The sequence below is a fragment of the Photinus pyralis genome, unplaced genomic scaffold (genome assembly GCF_008802855.1).
Source record: "Photinus pyralis isolate 1611_PpyrPB1 unplaced genomic scaffold, Ppyr1.3 Ppyr1.4_LG5, whole genome shotgun sequence".
Taxonomy (NCBI): domain Eukaryota; kingdom Metazoa; phylum Arthropoda; class Insecta; order Coleoptera; family Lampyridae; genus Photinus; species Photinus pyralis.
In genome coordinates, this window is record NW_022170596.1 from 3,847,847 (window position 1) to 3,866,698 (window position 18,852).

General features: G+C 37.5%; 3 protein-coding genes across 8 annotated transcripts in view; all 3 read left to right on the top strand.

Annotated features, from left to right (window-relative positions):
* The window catches only part of LOC116172752 (dipeptidyl peptidase 4-like), a 21,041-nt gene extending 17,526 nt beyond the window's left edge, over positions 1-3,515 (top strand). The window contains 1 exon segment of the mRNA XM_031490017.1: positions 2,348-3,515. The gene's annotated coding sequence lies outside the window, so the exon portion shown is untranslated.
* Positions 1,614-2,348, top strand: LOC116170939 (venom dipeptidyl peptidase 4-like). Of its 2 annotated transcripts, none has more exons than XM_031487516.1 (3): positions 1,614-1,661; positions 1,903-2,108; positions 2,159-2,348. In XM_031487516.1, exons 1-3 carry the CDS (start codon positions 1,640-1,642, stop codon positions 2,282-2,284), a joined length of 354 nt encoding a protein of 117 aa, XP_031343376.1. In that variant the 5' UTR covers positions 1,614-1,639; the 3' UTR covers positions 2,285-2,348. The 2 variants fall into 2 exon arrangements, with proteins under 2 accessions (XP_031343376.1, XP_031343377.1); XM_031487517.1 differs by having other exon boundaries at positions 1,639-1,666.
* Positions 3,516-4,151: 636 nt separating the features above from the next.
* Positions 4,152-12,198, top strand: LOC116170938. 5 transcript variants are annotated; one of them, XM_031487511.1, is made up of 8 exons: positions 4,374-4,639; positions 9,132-10,670; positions 11,019-11,159; positions 11,206-11,399; positions 11,453-11,601; positions 11,645-11,782; positions 11,836-12,136; positions 12,170-12,193. In XM_031487511.1, the coding sequence occupies exons 1-7, from the start codon at positions 4,578-4,580 to the stop codon at positions 12,124-12,126; spliced, it is 2,514 nt and encodes an 837-aa protein (XP_031343371.1). In that variant the 5' UTR covers positions 4,374-4,577; the 3' UTR covers positions 12,127-12,136; positions 12,170-12,193. The 5 variants fall into 5 exon arrangements, with proteins under 5 accessions (XP_031343373.1, XP_031343375.1, XP_031343371.1 ...); XM_031487513.1 differs by lacking the exon at positions 4,374-4,639 and adding an exon at positions 4,152-4,186 and having other exon boundaries at positions 11,836-12,198; XM_031487510.1 differs by having other exon boundaries at positions 11,836-12,198.
* Positions 12,199-18,852: the final 6,654 nt, after the last annotated feature.

Below are 18,852 nucleotides of genomic sequence, written 5' to 3' on the forward strand. Positions count from 1 at the left end.
GTAGCGTTTAATCTTTAATCTCACTTTGGCCGGCTGGCTAGCTGGCTGACTGGCAGCAAATGCGAGCCTGTAGAAGAACGTTTGTAGAAAGACGCGGCGGAGTGTACATGTATTTACCGGGACCGGTGTAATTAACAAATTAACAATTTTAGGGATTGGGCTACATCGGGCTACATTCTGTGGGGTCGGCGACATCTGGGCGCCATCCCCCAGCGTGTTAGACTACCGTGGTGATTTTTCGGTTTTTTCCTATCCTCTTCTATACCTATACAGTTTTGGTCCGATTTTTTTTAAATTGATGTAGTGGGAAGTCGCAAGGCGCGCGTCTTCGAAAGGTAATCGACTGCGGGCGCCGCTGCGAATTTTGTCACGCGGTTTAAAGTTTCTTCAAGCTCAAATCGATGTCTCTCTTTCTCGTGTCGCTAATGGAAGCTAGAGCTATTAGAAGTGCCCCAAAAATTGAGTACTATTTTATGGGGGGTTTTTAGCATAATCCACTAAAATGCAAGTTGCGGGTGAACGAGACGTCGGAAGAGGGTACCGGCGAAGGGAATGTGATAGCCCTCAACAAGGTTTTACTGATGGTGAAGTCAAAATTTTAAACGCGAATAGCGGTTGAACAATGTCTTCTTTTCTTCCAACGCCACTTATATATCTATGAAACTACATCTCAATCTTAATCTGATTTATAACATTGACAGATACCAATGATATCACTGACATTGGACATGGTTCGTTGTTTGACATGGTGCTTAAACTTATACTTAGTCCAAGGATAAAATTAGGACAACCTAGAAATTACATATAAATTCCTTCGAACACAGAATTTAACCTATACCTCCAATTAATAAGAGGGTTAATTAGTAAATAATAATAAAACGGCAACGGTTTAGAAATATATTGGTACAAATACTCCAAATAAAGGGAATAGAAATCCTAAACGCACAAAGTATTCTCCAAAATTATAGAAATAGTGTTCAGTCTAGACACAAACCACTTCGAGAAATACGCAACATCCGGTTAATCGCCAGAACGTAATAAGATTTAAAAACTTCACAATTAAACAGACATTGAATTTATTAATACCGCAACGCTTAACGTGTCGACCAACAAAGGTGTTTGCAAGGAAAAGGAAACAAAAGATAATCTAACATACGTATTTCAATTCACCGTATGTACGAATAACAATTCGATATGATATAATATAATATAATATAATGATATAATTGAAAACTACAGTGACCCTCAAACAAATTAGAACCTAAATGTGTGTGAGAAAATCAGTGTATCTTGACACGTGCTTTTGTAGGAAATTTAGGCTTCCACAATTTATCTTCCATTACTATCATATTTATTTCGGTTTGCCATGCTTTTTGAAATAAATGCGCACTTACGTGATTTTCATAAAAAAATTCCACAAGGGTCCACTCCCTACCTACCTCCCACCCTCTTCAATAAATTCCTAATTCTATCCCCTCATCTGCCGGCTAAAGAAAAACAATCGCAAACGAGAGACTTTTACTGACTCGCGCTCTCCACAAAAATTTCACGACCCGATCTTTATCACACCATTTATGAGACACACGCCGCCCCAACTTTTTACTTTCATGTGTCCAACCGAAATGCACTGTTGCACAATATGATTCAATTGCTATGGTTAGGTTAGGTACAATTTATTATTTTAGCACAATAATTGTTTCCATGGTAATTTCTACCAGCTTGGCTAAACCTATTGCTTATAATCGTGTATTACCTCGACTATGACATGATTTGTTTCATCCATGTCCAGTTTGGAAATGTATTGTTTCAGTAATCCAATTTCAGGAAGCACTTTTTTTTTTCTCCAATAAGCCTTAATTTAGAACTTGTCAGTCTTTTTGCAAACAAACCTGTAACTTTCAGATTCTGCCTTTACGGAAAGGATACTCGGAATGCCAGCTGAAAATTACAAGGGCTACGTGGAAGCGGATGCAACGCAGAGAGCTAAAAATATACCATCCAAGTCTATGTTTGTAATCCATGGGCTTGCCGATATTACAACGCCGTTCGAACATGGGATATCTTTAGCGAGGGCTCTTACCGAAGCGGGTGTTCTTTTTAGATATAATGTAAGTGTCGAATCACTTCGAGAGCCCCATGTGATGAACTCACGTTTCAGAGCTACGCTGATGAAGGTCATGACCTAGTAGGTGTCATAAGACACGTCTATCAGTCCATGGAGGACTTTTTCCAGGAGTGCCTTAGTCTAGATACGGACGACCCCAAGGCTTCTCCTGATACCTGAAGTTTAGCAAGGCACGTGTTACATCACGTGACCGCCTTCGAAAAACTCCATAATCATAGCCACCACGCAACACGCCGTCCTGCGTGGGTGCAAGTGCGATAACATCCTCCAATTTAAAAATGTGATGTGACACGTGCATACGGTGCAAGTGAAATAATAATCGGCAGGGATCGATTTAATTCAATCAAACAAATCAATAATCAATTACTTATAGTGCAAAATAGTTGGACAAAACCGATAGTTGCTGTAGGACTACGAATTAATTCCTTTTGTTAATAAAAGACTTCGTTTTTACTTAATTAGTGGGTTAATGTACAGTGATATCGCCCGTTTAAAATTGTCTGAATGTGTTGACGACTTCAATTTTCACCTTCATCAAGTATTCAAAATTATTTAGTGCTTGAGGTTCTATAAATAATAATGTAATTACTAAGTCAATTACAGAATCAATTTTAATGCAAAGCATGAGTTAGCAAGACGGGGTAAATCAAAAACATCCAAACTTCCATAATTTTCAATAATCAAGCAAGGTTGTGACACGTGATCATAATACTCTATGTTTAAATAATGTAACTTTTGCTTAAGTGATAGATCCTGTGCTTACACAAGGTCAGCAAAGACAATCTGTATAATATTCAGTTGAAAGTTCGTAAATTTGTCTGCAAAATCAAAATTGTCACAATTCTTGATCAAATTTGCTCTATCAAAAAAAAACTAAAATACCCCCATGGACCCCATTTTTTGTTAAATCAATTAGTTTCCGAATTGGCCCGTACCCTTATGCATTTATTACTAGTTCATTAATACTTTTTTTTAATTCTATTAAAAAATAAGCAACATATCCAATTATGAACTTTCAACTCGCTTTTCAGCTGTACATTTAATATATACTTAAACCCAAATCTATTTGTTTAATTCTACCTAAACTTATAAAAATCTTGTTCATAAAATATATTAGACATTCTAAATTAAATTAATAATTTGGTGTACTTATTAGAATTGGACCTATAAAAATTTTATCTGGTTTAAGTAGTTGTTATTTTTATATAAATATGTGCAATACTGGTTTCATTAAAGAAAAAAAACAAATGTTGCCTAAATAAATAATTGTTGCAAATATTCATGTTATTTGTAAAAAAAATAATGTGCGAAACACCAATTTAACTATTAGTTTTTGTTAATAATAGGAAAGTATGGATACATGTTAAATGTTCTGTTTTGTATTACTGCGAAATGTTTACAATAAATTAATACAATTGATTTTCTTTCAATTCCCCCTTCCAACACGTATAGGACGGTCAACAAGTACTCAAGCTAAAAAGGGGGCCGCAGTGTCTAAAAGGTTGAGAACCACTGTCGTAGATGAACCCTTCTTAAAACACCCCTACTTTTTGAGAACAAAAAAAATTAATTTTCTCGGATTTTTTTTATTTCTGCAATCACTCCTTCAATTAAAAGCAAGCTGATTTTTTACGACAAACATTGTGCGCATATGCAGTAAATACTAACTTTTCTTATTGAAGATACCCCAACGTCGAGCGCAACGTTATCTTAAATATTAATACCACCACTTTTTTAATGTTGGAGGAGGGCCGAATTTTAAACGTGAATATCTCGAGAACCGGGCATCGGAAAAAAGTTAATTACCTTTTCACTTGTTGTGTTCGGTAAATATAATTTGTTTCTTTTCGAGTTACCTACGTGATTTGATTCTCTTCTACCTGCGATTAAGGTTCCGATCTCGATTCCAATTCCGATACACCAAATTTAAAAACTTCGGTTCCGATATAACCACTTTGATTACATCCCTATTGCAAACACAAATAAGTTTGGTTACTGTATCGCACCATGAAGACCAGTATTTTGTACCATATGTATAGGGTGCAACGACTCCATGTGACAGTAAGTGTGTGAAGTGATACATTCATTTACTGTGATGCTCATTACTCTTGCATAATTATTCTGCATATTGCACCTCATTTATGTTCATGAAAATTGAAAATAACCGAAAATCTCCTAACCTGAAATTCAAAACAAAAAAGTTAACCTCAAACAGAATTAGGCGCGTTCAACTATTCAGATAAAGTACACACATAAAAATGAAACGTTGTTGAAATCTATTCATTTCTCGTAATCAAAACTTACAAGTGCATAAATCAATTTTAGCGCAACTAAACGATACAATTGCGGTTTGGATGGCATAAACCAAGGACGTTAAAAATACCAACGTCCTTGGAATAAGCTCAGATAAACATAGTTGCGGAACGCACCCTTTTGCCTGGCCGCTTTTCAGATGTATTTAAACACCTGTCACTATCGAAGTACCATTGTTAATTCTTGTTGTCAAGTGTTGGGGTAAGTGCTAAATTATGTTTTTGTTTAAATGCGGAAAAAAATCATCGTATCACTATCACTTACGTCTTTGATCTTTCTATGCCTACACCACCAATTTATGTAAACGAATGTTGCTTCAAAAGTACTCAATTCAATGAACAAAGGCCGATTCTCACTTTCGTGCAAAGAACCGGCACGGCACATACTCGGCACGGGCAAAGTTTTTTGAGTTCAATTCACACTGCGACACGCTTGCCGCAGGTAAGCAGTTTCTACGTGAGTTTCAACTGTAAAAATGTTCGAAACTTTCACGTTAATTAAAATTGGTCTAATATTAGATGATGAAGAACAAGAAAGTACATATTGCAGAAAAAGAAAAGTACGTTTTTGTGTACATAAAATGCATAAGAAGTATCTTTTATGACCGAAATCATTTTCTTGGACACATTCAATCAGCATCTCATCTTGTTCCGCTGAAAAAGTGTTCCTTTGCTGACCCTTCAACGTTTCTTGTACTATGAAAACTGAACGAAAGTCGGCCACCTGCACAGATTGTATTCACACTTGTCGGAACGTGCACGGTACATGCCCGGCAAATATTGTTTCGGAAGAACGCTGCGTGCAAAGGCCGTAGCTTGCCGAGTCGTTGCTCGCATAGTGTGAATTACACCCCAAAAAATTCATAAGATTCAATAATATAGATATTTTGCCGAGTCGGTGCCTTGCCTGTGCCGAGTACGTGCCTTGCACGAAAGTGAGAATCGACCTCAAAGTTCAAAAACAGTATTTGGGTACAATCTAGAATTCATACGAATCCGGTTTTTAAATACATACCGTATGTCCCAGTACTCCCAGGTTGATATAAGTATAACGCATCATTGGCAATCTTTTCACGAAGGATCCACGCGGCCTTTGATATATGTATTGGAGGGTCCGTTAACTTAGCACCACCATTTCAAATTTCTGACTAAACCTAAAGACAGATACGCTAGAATCTCTATAGCTAGCGCCACTTTGAGTTCAGCCAGCGCCATTCTAGATTTTGCAGAAAAGCCCTTGACTTTCGGGGGGCTCCTATGTTAACGCTAGCACCACCATCATTTCCAATCACTTCCAAAAGCTAGCGCTGTGTTCGTCACAAATTTTAGAGCTAGCGTCACCCCCCCCCCCCCCCAATAGGGCGGGGGCAATTTTTCCTAGCATCACCATTTTGTCTTTTCGGGTAAAATTTTTTACGTTTGGATCCTTCGCGAAAAAAATACATTGCCGTTTCCCTATATGGTACTTTTCCACCTGGGACATTGTAATATACTGTATAAATATACAGTGAGTTTTTCTTGAAAGCGAACATAGCTATGTCACAGATATTTTACGTATATCTGTGGCTATGTCTTCTTTAAAAATACGCGTTTAGGCACGTCACTTAATATTTTTAGATTGGCACTAGTGCGCACTGAATTAAACTGAACTTGATTGGGCGATTTTTGAATTTAAAAGCAAACACAAGCGCCATTTCACATTCATTTGAAAAGCTCATTATAAATTAAGGACGGCTCGTCGGCTCGTGACTAACTTGGTTAGTGCCTTGGTGCGCACATGCGTGTAACGCTTGTTGTGTAAATGAGATTTTAAAATTTTCTTTACCAATAAAAATCTCACTACGCGAATGTTGAATTATCTAATGACCTATACATTCAAACTTGTATGGATGGAATAATGTTATTAGTTATGGTATAATAGTAGTAGGGGTTGCCATTTAAAATAACGGAATTACTATCTACTTCCGGTGTTTCCGGAAGTGCGGACATTTTGAAAATATTTTACATAGATTCAGAGTCTCAGAGTAACTCCTAAGTACAAATTTTCAAAAACCTACGTATTTTACTTTCCCAGAAACGTTTAACTAAAGCTCCCAAAAAAACACCCTGTATTGGGACAATGGTTGCCAATGATTTTAAGCTAAGCTTAAGTTAAGCTTAAATGTTTCGCTGCATATACGCCCATTACTGCATTGCCGAATTTTAGTTTTGGATATGACCGCGTTGATTGCGAAACGATTCATTCGTGTAATGAATTGTAGTTTTTTTAACAATTTCAAAGCTAAATAGTGTTGTAGTGTACTTAACCCCCCCCCCCCAGGTCCTACGCTAACTTCACACTACAAGAACACGGAAATAAAATCAACCCGGCAACGTTTAAAAAATGGCCACCCGAATGACTATTCCCTCTAAAACTAAACAAGATCCCGCTTACATTTAAAAAAGTGGCACGTGATAAAACATCTAAGGCAGGGCCCCCTTACGTTAGTTGAAGACAACGCTTTGACCTGAAGCACAGTAGGGAAGGAACGTTAAATAAAACACTGAAATTGTGAAAAGTTTGTTTAATAATGATCGTAATTATTATGATTGTGAAAACCCGGAAATTTAGTTGATGTACATTAATATAAACAAAACAAACAAAGCCAAAAGGTGTCGTACTCTCGCAAAAGTCACTGCCAAGGATAAAAAGAGTACGACGTAAGAAAAACCTTGCAGTTTGATTAAAACAGTCCACAAAGGTAATTAACAAAATATTTTGTAAAAGTTTTAAGCAGTAGTTAACAAAGATAGTAAATGCATATACACAATGTTGGTTACACTCAAGGTTAAAGCAAGTTTTTGGGGACAATGGGTCAGGTAGACGCAGGTACCAAGATTCTGAGAAAGGGTTAAAAGTACAGGATGTGACTCATCTTTGGTGCAATAAGTCCTTTTGTTGAAAGCAAGATGGAAAACTACATGGCCTTGTAGGCAAATTTGACTAAAAACAAAATATGTGGAAATTATTGAATCGCCACTCATTTAACGCACATAGATTCTAAACTGAAGAGCTTTGATTAGCGTAATCTCGCTCCTGCAAGATGGGTAGTCCGCCCCTGGTTTCGGGGTTTCGAACCTACAGTTGGATTTCGAAGACAGTGCACGGAATTAGGTGCCCTAACACATAATTATAGACTACAGTTTCTTTTTCCACCTTCCCGAGACTGCTTCATTCACGGAGAAAATTGTTAGTAACATACAACAGTACATACATTAAACGAATCGGTAATTTCCGCATATTAAAATAAAATGAAAACTTACATGAATGTAACTTCAGGGACAAGACCAAGTAGTCAACATCAATAAACATAAATTAAGCAAACATTACACCAAAAACGTAAACAATTACAAACAATAGCATAACGGTATCACACATATGATTGCATTGCGGTTAAACCAAGTAAATTTCAAAAACAAATATTCAAACACACAACAAATATAAAATGCGGCAAACAAAACACAAATACGATATAAAGAAATGCAAAAATTACTACCTGCATTAAATAACACCAAAATAACAACAAACATTTATGGAGCGAAACGTTCACTACCGCCATTCAAGACAAGATGCCCAACGTAACTCCCGTTCGCGCTTTCTTAGGTGGCGCAGGCAGCTTTTTTTCCCACCTAGAAATTGCATGGTTGCCAACTCTCAAAAATGTATGTATCGTCGTAAGCTGTATATACAGGGTGGAACCTTTCAGTGTTATATAAACAACGTTATTTCGGTCTAAACACCAAAAATAATGACGGGAGGCCCTGTATATGAGAATATTTCAATTTATTAAGTAAATCTGGGAGTTTTGCGAATAAACACAAAATTGGTATATTTTATTTGAAATTGTTTGACTCAGTGTCTATTTTTCCTTTTAGAATTGTTTGTAATTGCGTAATTTTTTTGTTTAAATTTTATCGCTTTTGTAAATTGTGTGTAAATTTGTTTACGCTAAATCTCGGGCAGTGAGTCCTATTCGTTTGTTGAAGACGCAGTACGTCGATTTCAAAATAAAGTGTGCAGAAGAAGTTGAGCAATCCTAATAAAAAATTTATGCGAACGTCAAGTGAAGTAGTAAAAATTTGTGGAAAGTTTTTAAAACGGAAAAGAACTGTAAACAATTTATTTTTTAATTTTTATTATCGACCGCCTAAGTGCGGTGTATTATATCTAAACAAGTTTTGTAAGTTTCCCTTTCTTGCAGAAATTTTGTTTTAATTGTTTCATGTGTTGCGGAATAAATTTGTGTCATTGTGTGTTTATTCGAATCCTTTGTGCGACCCAGAGAGAGTTTTCATGTCAGATTTTTTATTCGTGTCCAAGATTTTTTGCAGGTCTCTATAGTCTTTCGATTTGAGAAATTTTAAGTCAATATTGGAATTCTTTATTCTGGCAGATGCCGGATGTGTGCGAGGAGAGGTTCTAAAATTTTAAGTTTCAATTTTGATTTTTTTTGAGCCAGTTGGACAGGTGGTCTGTGGATGGTGTAGTGACCGCATTCGATTGCACACAGCAATATCTTTATCCAATCAAGTTTTTGTAATGTTTTATATTTGCTCATTTAACCGACTTATTCGTAGCTACGCTAATAAGAAGGTTAGCAATAATGCTGGCTTTACTACCATCAACCTTGTTTGAATGAATATATACGTTACAGATTTCAACTTAGTGGCACTCAGCGAAAGTTTCTCAACATGAGTATGGTGGATCAGTTGTGTACGGATGCGGAAGAACGAGAAGACGATAAGGAGTCGGTAAACAGCTTAGATGGTACAATGGGTTCTGATTTAGTGCTCAGTAATTCAATGTGTAGTTCAAGAAATGAAACTCTAGAGCTCTCATTGACATTTGTTAGCAGCACAGACGCTAACGAAACCCGAAACTGTTTTAGTCCCAACGAAAGCGACGAAACAACTCATAATATTCTTTCCGTTTGTGATGCCGTGGATGTTAGTATATATAGGGAAGCTGTTTCACAAGAAAGTCCAAACAGTAGCTTCATCGGCTTTTTACATAAGCAGTTGACCGCATCAGGTTTAGACTTGGTGGGTGATTTACACCAATCCTATTGTTCGAATGATTCTAAACTAGTTTGGGAACAAAACGTGGACGAAACAGCACGTGAAACTTATTTCGCCCAACTCAATGAAAACGATGGACTAGAAGGTATAGAAGAATTGTTGGAGGAATCGCGGGAAGGTGGGGAGTCGCCCACACAATTTGACAAGAACGAAAGCATAATTGATCAAGGTAATGCTGACGTGCTTTTGAATTCATCCAGTCATACGCAACCTCCTACAAGCGTCATCTGTAAGAAACGTCGCTCCAATTTTCCAATGGAACGGCCCCCCTCACGACTTCGCATTGAAAATGAAGCAAATATGCAGTGGATGAAACCTGCCGAAACTAGTCAATACACTCACTCCCAGGCATCTCATTCTCAATTGAATCCAAATACTAGATCACAAAGCACGATACTGCTCGCTTCACAACTAGTATTAGAAAACCAATCAATTACAAACGGAATCGAACTTGTTGGTACTGCAAACTTCCAAACTGCCGAAGATAACCAAACTTTGGGAATTGATACAAATAAACAGTCCCAGGGATTCGGCTCTCAAGTGTTGGAAGAATCGCTCAATTTTTTGGACCCGGTTATGTATCCAAACGAAAATACGGAGAATTATAATCTAGACGTATCTGTTAATAGATCTCCATCACTTCTTCGTGAAAATCGAGATATTTCCCCTCACGAATCTTTTAACATAGTAAATTTTGATGCGAGTAGAAGCAGCACGCCTAGACATCATTCAATTGACGATTACGAACTACTCAATCGAACAGATGCAACTATGGAGATTATAAATTTACCATTGCAAGAAACCAGTTTACGCGATGGTAATTTGAACATACTCACCGGCAAAAACTCGCCATTATCGACCGGTTCAAATGAAAATCTTACCGACCCACAGAAACGAATAAGAAGTGCCCTGAATCGTATAACCATGGATAAGGAGTTGGTGTACAAAGGTCCGAGAGGCCTGTACGGCGAAAAAATTGAAGAGAAGAATCAGAGACTAATACAAGAAGTAGAAAATTTTTTTTACAAGATGCTGGTAAAAGCTGTCAATAAAAAGCCGTTCATGATGAATGTTCAACTATGTAATTTAGGAAACTGCACATATGAGAATGGAATGTAAGTTTTTTTTTAAAATTCTTATATGTTTATTGATATAGCGCGCTCCAATAAACCAGCAGCATAGTTGGCAATGGAAGTTTAATTGTGAACATACCACGTAACCAGAGCTGGGTACGCTGCTCGCGAGCGTTTCGCTCGGAAAAGCGCTCCAAACAGAAAAAGCGCTCGCGAGCACTTTTCGGAGCGGCCGCTGTTGGTGCTCGATAATCGAGCGTTTACTCAAAGTGCTTGGCGCTCGCGAGCGTTTTTTCTGCTCCCGAGCGCTTTTTCGCTCTTGACCGTTTTTTTTGCTCACGAGCACTTTTCCCGGAGCGCAATAGGCTTCAACTGAACATTTGCTTTTAGAGTGGAGTTGAAGAAATTTGATAAGTGCATCTTTCAACAGATGTGTACTTGGTCCAGACCTAGAAGGCGATTCAACATCATAGTGTACCTTCTTGCAAGAATGTATGCCTTATGTATACGTGGTTCTGAATGCACTATAAGGTAACAATTGCCAACCGTTAGTTACCACTATTTTTGTCCTTTGCAGAGAAATTTACTATTGTTTAAAGGAATATATGCAATGCCAACGTGAGATCGAAGACGCCGTGAACATTATAAGCTGCTTTTTGGAAATAGAGCATTGGTATCTTCCGATTATGTCTACTAGTAAGGGCTTAGCACTTGGTGCGCTTACAGTTTACACGTCAGCAGGGGAAGTTATAAATTTTAACGTCGCAGGAGGTAAACAGCTAAGTGATTGCTTATTGCATTAACAAACAGGTGCCTTTTACTAGGACTGCTCATTCCGCAAAAGTTAATATCAGTAACAAAAATAGAAAGCGATGCGCACTGTATACTGGTTGTAGAAAAAGATACGATTTTCAAAAAGCTGGCCGATGAGAATTTTTCCAACAAATTAACAAGGCCCTTTATCCTCGTCACGGTATGTTGATACCCTTCAACCCCATGTAAGAGAAGGTTTTTAGGGAAAAGGATTTCCGGATATTAATACGCGACTTTTCTTAAGGATATTGAGAGATCACTTACGGATTCCGATTTTTATTTTAGTGGATGCCGATCCGTGGGGAATAGATATTATGCTTACCTATAGACATGGTTCAGTTGTAATGCAATAGTTGTTCCAGAAATGTTAGGTATACTAACCGCTTTTTTTTAGCGAACAGCAAATTTATCTGAAGTGCTAGCGTTATCCAACATAAAATGGCTGGGTGTTTTGCCCAGCGAAATTGTCACTCTAGGAATCGCGCATACTTCTCTTACGGAGCGCGATAAAGGCAAGATAAGGAGTATGTTAAGACGGCCTTACGTTGCGGATCAAATTAAGGAGGAGTTGAACGTTCTACTAGAGAACGATTTTAAGGCTGGAATTGAGGGAGTCATAAAAACGCATACTTACTTAACCAATTTCTACCTAACTCACAAATTTGCCAACCGAGATTATTTGTAGAAATTTTCGTGTTCCTAATTTTAAAAGACTGTGAATTGTGTAGGTAAACACGCTGGAATTAAATTTTTTTCTTAGGCAAAAAAAATATATATTTTATTCAAGCCCCTTCCGGATTGTGTCTCCCGTGACACGTCTCAACCCACAAAAGAACCGCCATAATGTATCACAAGTCACAACGTAAAAGTCCTATTTGTATCACCCAGCCCGAGCAGGCTGTTAACCGACATTTGAAAGTGGCGCGAAACGCTAGAGGTGCTTGTAGAGAGAGTACAGGCTGTTACCAACTGTAAGTATAGAGTAGGTAAGTTAAGATTGCAGTGCTGGGTTGGGGACCCTTAAGATCATCACACTGTTGAACGGCTATCCAGATTTCTAGTAAAAACTCCAACGCTGCACAAGAAGTAGGGGAATTACTTCTGCGCATGTGCGCGCACAGCCTTTGAAATGCTTAATTTAATCAATCGAGTTGCATTTATTAAAAGGCGCTACTGTTAAAATGTCAGTAAAAGCAGTCCACAAATAAGAGCTACTTCTGCGAATGCGCGCATGCAGCTAATATTTAATATACCTAATCGATTGATTTGCGTTTATTAAAAGTTATTTATATTTAGTAAAGGGTGCTATTGTTAAATTGTCAATAAGATCAGTCCATTAATAAGAAAGTTCCCTCTGCGCAGGCGCTAAAGGATATGACCCACGGGTCTTAAAATTAATAGGTGTCGTCTCCAACCCAGAGTTGAACTGGGTCACCTGGGTCACTAAATTAAACTGGGTCGCTGGGTCACGTCATACTCCTTTCAGTTAGACCCAGTTTGACCCAGGACCCCCCTTACGTAAGTTGTAGACAACGCTTTGACCTGAAGCACACTAGGGAAGGAACGTAAAATAAAACACTCAAATTGTGAAAAGTTTGTTTAATAATGATCGCAATTATTATTGATTGTAAAAGCTCGGAAATTTAAGTCCAAATAAATTACATTGCAAAAATAAACTAGTTCACTCAATAAAAATAGAAATAGGCTGGGGAAAAAAGAATTTTCCAATAAAAAAACCAGCCGTCAAATTAATATCAAATTGTGTTGTAAAATTAATTGTTTGTAATGATGTGAATGCGTAACATAAAATTATAACATCACAAAAAGTAGGAGGTAAACTTCAAGAGGTAACTTATAGGTTAAAAAAAAGTTTTGGGAATTATGGGTCAGGTAAGCAGGAACCAATTAGATTCTCAGAAAGGGTGAAACACACAGGACGTGACCCATCTTTGGTGTAATAAAGTCCTTTTGTTAAAAGCAAGATGGAAAATTACATGGCCTTGTAGGCAAATTTAATTAATAACAAGATATGTGGAAATTATTGAATCGCCACTCATTTATCATACATAGATTCTAAACTGAAGAGCTTTGATTAGCGTAATCCCGCTCCTACAAGATAGGTAGCCCGCCCCTGGTTTCGGGATTTCGAGCCTACAGTTGAATGTCGAGGACAATCACGGAATTAGGTGTCGTACTTCAAATGGTTACAGTTTTTACCACCCCCGTGACTGCTTCATTCACGGAGAAAATTGTTAGTAACAAACAACAAGTCAGTACATACATCAAACGAATCTGTAATTTCCACATATTAAAATAAGATTATCAAAACTTATATGAATGTTACTTCAGGGACAAGACCAAGTAATCAATAAACATAAATTAAGCAAGCATTACACCAAAAACGTAAACAATTACAAACAATAGCATAGTGGTATCACACATTTGATTCTGCATTGCGGTTAAACCAAGTAAATTTCAAAAACAAAGATTTAAACACACAAAAAACATAAAATGCGGCATACAAAACACAAATACGATATAAAGAAATGCAAAAATTACTACCTGCATTAAATATCACAAAATAACAACAAAAAATTACGGAGCGACGCGTTCACGACTGCCATTCAAGACAAGATACTAAACGTAACCAACGTTCGTGCTTTTTAGATGGCGCAGGCAGCTTTTTCCCACCTAGAAATGGCATGGTTGCCAACTCTCAAAAATGTATGTATCATCGCAAGTTGTATATACAGGGTGGAACCTTTCAGTTTCAATCTAGCGCCTAGCTTCTAATGATTGCACGACATTATTTAAAAGATGTAGTTGTCACTAGTGGGTTGCAAGTGTAGGTTTCATCACAAGCTGTGCTATGGGATCGCCACTTCTGAATCTTCTGATATTTATAAATTAAATTATGTCACCTTTTCTACATGATGAAACAATTCTAGGTACATATATAGGTTTTCAAAACATTTACGGGTAGGTGATACGACAACAACTGAACTAATATGTACCTAATTTAATTTCTTTATGGCAGTACAATTGAAGTATAACAGTTATTGTAGTTGTGGATTTTAGTTACCTACATACTTTAACTGTAACGAAACACCCGTTTTCCGCCCTGAAGTTAATACCCGAAGTTATGACCGCACCGTACAGCTGTACATCAGTCGTCCAGCTTTGCCGAACACCCGGTATCGAGAAGCGTTGTAAGTTTGGTGCTTTGTTACCAAAAGGTTTATGAAGTTGATTATTTGCTCGAGGAGTAATTAGTTGTCTATGTTTACATTTTTATGTAATTGTTTATTGTACCGCCGCTAAGCACGTAAGTTTTGTAATGAATTTATCAGGATTCAAACCGTTCAAGGAGGAATATTTGGATTGTTTTTTTTTGCAGTCGCCGAATGCTCTCTTTTCAGGGAAGAAGGAGGTGGGAGTGAGTTCTGTATGTACGACCATTTTCCGTAATTTTCTTTTGTCTTTGAAATTAATTTCTCCGTAACGCTTTTGCAAATTGTGCATTGTGAACAGATTAGTAATTTCAAGTTGCCGTTTGAGCCAGAGCTTTGCTTTTCTTCCGCTAGGAAATTTACCGGTTGGACTTTAATTTTGTTTTAGTTAGCGGAGTGGCTGCCGACATCTGCTGGATCCGGTCGCTCCCTGGATACCGTTTCTCCGGCTGAGTGTACATCCGAGGCTACCGAGACCGCCCGCCAATCCGTGGCTACCGCCAACCTAGACTAGGCGCGCGATTTTCGCTTGGTGCAGTGCCGTTCCGTAGAACGTCCCGGCCTGGTCATGCAATCATAATACCCGGCCCAAAGAATTGAAAATACTCATACTCATATTTACAAAAAAAAAATATTCTTTTATTAGTCCACTAAAAGTCTACATTCTACAACAATGAATTCATTAATTAGCGTTTAGAAAGCAGGTAGAGTGGGTAAAGCTAAAGATAGGATGGCTTGCAGCCTTGCACTTGCGTTGTGCAGTGAGAACAATGGTAGATTTGTCGGTGACTCCAAAAAACATTTTACCTCAGTCAGACTGAATAAACAGACTATAAAGTGCCTCGTTTATTATTTTTTCGTATGTGATTCCCGGCCCGGTCAACCACTGTCCTTTCATGACCTCGACGGGACGGTACTGGCTTGGTGACGCCCATATAAGTCCGTCCGTCCACTCGTTTCCTGCCTCCGTTTCGCCAGCCTTCCGCCGACAACTGGCTGTCGCTGACTCCCACTGCTGTATTTACTTACCATAATTTGTTTATTTATATCTTTAATTAAATTGCAATGATTTTTCCACTATAATGACTATTTAATCCCTCAAGCTCACCCATTGAGCGCGAGCCCAAAATTCGTCTCATAACCTGCTCCTTGCTAGTTCTCTGACCATTTTTTATATGTAAATGTAATAATTATAAATAAAACATAATTTTACTAAAAAAGATTTTTTGCAAAGAATGAAAAAAGTGAACTTCGATATCAAATCTTTCGGGATTCAATATTTCATTATTTACAGTTATTGATTTTATTGCGTCAACCATGTGGCAAGTAGGCTATGGAAATTAATATTGTTAACTCTACTTAATTAAACAATATTTTTCATTAAGCAATGGACACTAGATTCAGGCTGAATATTTATAACAAACTAATGGCGTATAAAACAATTGAAATGATCCTCAGTTCTAAAACCCGCAATATACGCTTCAATTTTTACATGTAGGTAAAATATGTGACAATACACGTTAACATTTTTAGCGCATTTCCACAAAAATAAAAAAAAATGCGCTATTGTGGCCACTTTGTCCGTCCGTCCGTCCGTCCGCAAACTTTGCGACGCTACTAGTTTTTTATCTTAAGAGCTATTGTTCTACTTTTTTCGCTATTTGGTTCGTTATGGTGTCGAGTTTTGTACCAAGGAAGGAATTTTTTCTGTACCGCTTACAAAAAAAGTTATTGTAAAAAAAACAAAAAACCGTTTTTCACATGTTCCATAATTTTTCACTTTTGCCGTTTATTAACGATCCTAGAGATCGTTTATAATTTTGCATTGCTATCTGTCGCCTGTCGGTTGGTCTCTCCGTCTGTTCCTTTGTCTGCCTGTCCATCTATCTGTCCGTGTGAACGATAACTTTGTTTAGAAATGTTCGATCGCTTTTACATCTCCGTTAGTTATAAACTGAATTGCATGAAATTCAATATGGGCATAGCTTTAGCCATATAATACGCAATGCCAAAAGTTGAATCGAATCGATTCAAAATTCACAGTGCCCTTTTCGCATCTCGCCCATTTATAAGCCGAATTGCAAACTTTTTAACTTATAAAAGTATTTGAATGAAATTTGATACATAGGCACTTGGAATAAAGGAAAATCAAACGCAAATTTCAAAATTTGGTTTTGCGCATGCGCAGTGCCAACTTTTTTATTTATGGAAGAATTTAAACGAAATTTGATACATAAGCACTTCGAATAAAGGAAAATTAAACGCCAATTTCAAAATTTGGTTTTGCGCATGCGCAGTGCCAACTTTTTTATTTATGGAAGAATTTAAACGAAATTTGATACATAGGCACTTGGGATAAAGGTAAATCAAACGCCAATTTCAAAATTTGGTTTTGCGCATTGTAACAGTTTAGTTTATTTATATTCAAATTTCAAAATTACCGCTTGCTACGTTAGGCAGGATATTGGTGAGATGGCGTCACTTGTACGCGTGCTTCTTTCCTCGCGCAGAATCGCGTAATTTTTTCACTTCATTTCCGTTTTAAAGCCAACGAGGTTGTACGTGTAGAGCGTGGCATTATGAATTCTTCTAAAACCAGTGGGTAATATTTGCCATCATTCACGTAAAATCTCTGGCAATTTTACCTGTTTATTGGCGTTGTCGAGTAGAGTAACTCAGAAGCCGTTTTCTCCATTGTGAGGCTATTATCTGGTGGAAGTTCATCGCCCTACCTACATATTCACAACCTCTTGGATAATTTCCATATTTCATTGATTTAAGTATTTTTCATTACCCTCCTGACGATTTCAGGTATGTTATTAAAAATCTCGTTAAGGGAGTTGTACATCTTCATTACTTTTAGGGGGTCCATGTAGTAGACGAATTCTTGTACCGGTCAATCCATGTAGTAGACGAATTCTTGTACCGATCAATCCATGTAGTAGACCAATCCTTGTACCGGTCAATCCTTGTACAGACGAATCCTTGTAGGTAAATGAATTTGCATCTTGCGAATATTCCGGAGTACGAACACCTGTTGATTGCCGGCAGCTATCCGGCGTACCACCGAGTAGATAAGCGCTAACACCTAAACGATACCGGGAGCGACCAGCTGATGGTGGAATTTTCGGAAGATACGATCTTTTACACAACCTTTTGTATTTGCTTCAATACCGTTAATCTAGTGTAACCTTCCGACGATTTATGATCGGAGCTTTGTATTTTGTTCGCATCAAGTGTTTGAGGTCGTGACTCTCTTCAAGAGCAACGCACCTGTATTTAACGTATGGGTAAACGAGCCGGCTACGAGTAAGCTATTTCTTGGCCCTTCCGGCTCATATAATCGTTCCGAGCGTTGTAGCTTGGGGTTTGTTTTTGTGTTACAGAACTGGAACTTCGAAGGAGAGCTCTTTTTCGGAGAAGACACCGTATGTGTTATTCAAGGTAAGATTTTTAATTTACTTGTACCCAGTGTTGCCTATATGAGTTGTTATTCGGGTTAACTTAATTCAATCTTTGAATCCATTGAAAGCTTAACTACATTTTTGCTCGATCATTGTTGTAGGGGGCTGGTAACGTAATTATTAGGGAAGTGTTCAGGAATTTATTTGGGGATTATTTTTGTCATTTAAAGTATTTGTTATTGTCGTATTGAAGATACATTTTATTTGCCGATCCTGCACCGTTTTGTCAGGATTAATAAATCAGAATTGCTCGTAGTGAGTTTATTATTTGGCTCTCTTGTGTTTTCCCAATTTCTATACAGGAGAGGTCAGAATTTGTGCAAAATTGGGTGGCGCTCAACTAATCCTTTGTAGTAACTACCAAAGATCAAAAACTTATGTTATATGCCCAAACGAACAAACCGCTGTGGAAGATTCTCATCTCGAGCCCTTCTTTTAATTAAGAATCTGAGCTAGCTGGCCGTTTATGCGACGGGGTTTGAGTTTTACAGCGCCGAACTAACCTCACGTTATAAAGTGACACCCTTCAACGTGTGGCCTGGGCATAATTTGTTTAAATTTAAGTTTTTGGCCTTATTTTTAAATTATCTCTTCTAAATTGAACTTCGTACTTGCAACTTATTTTTTTTATTTGTGGTTATTACTGATATTTGTGTATTTCTTGGTATTTAACAGGTACCTATATTGTGTTATCTTTTTATATTTGTATTTTGAATT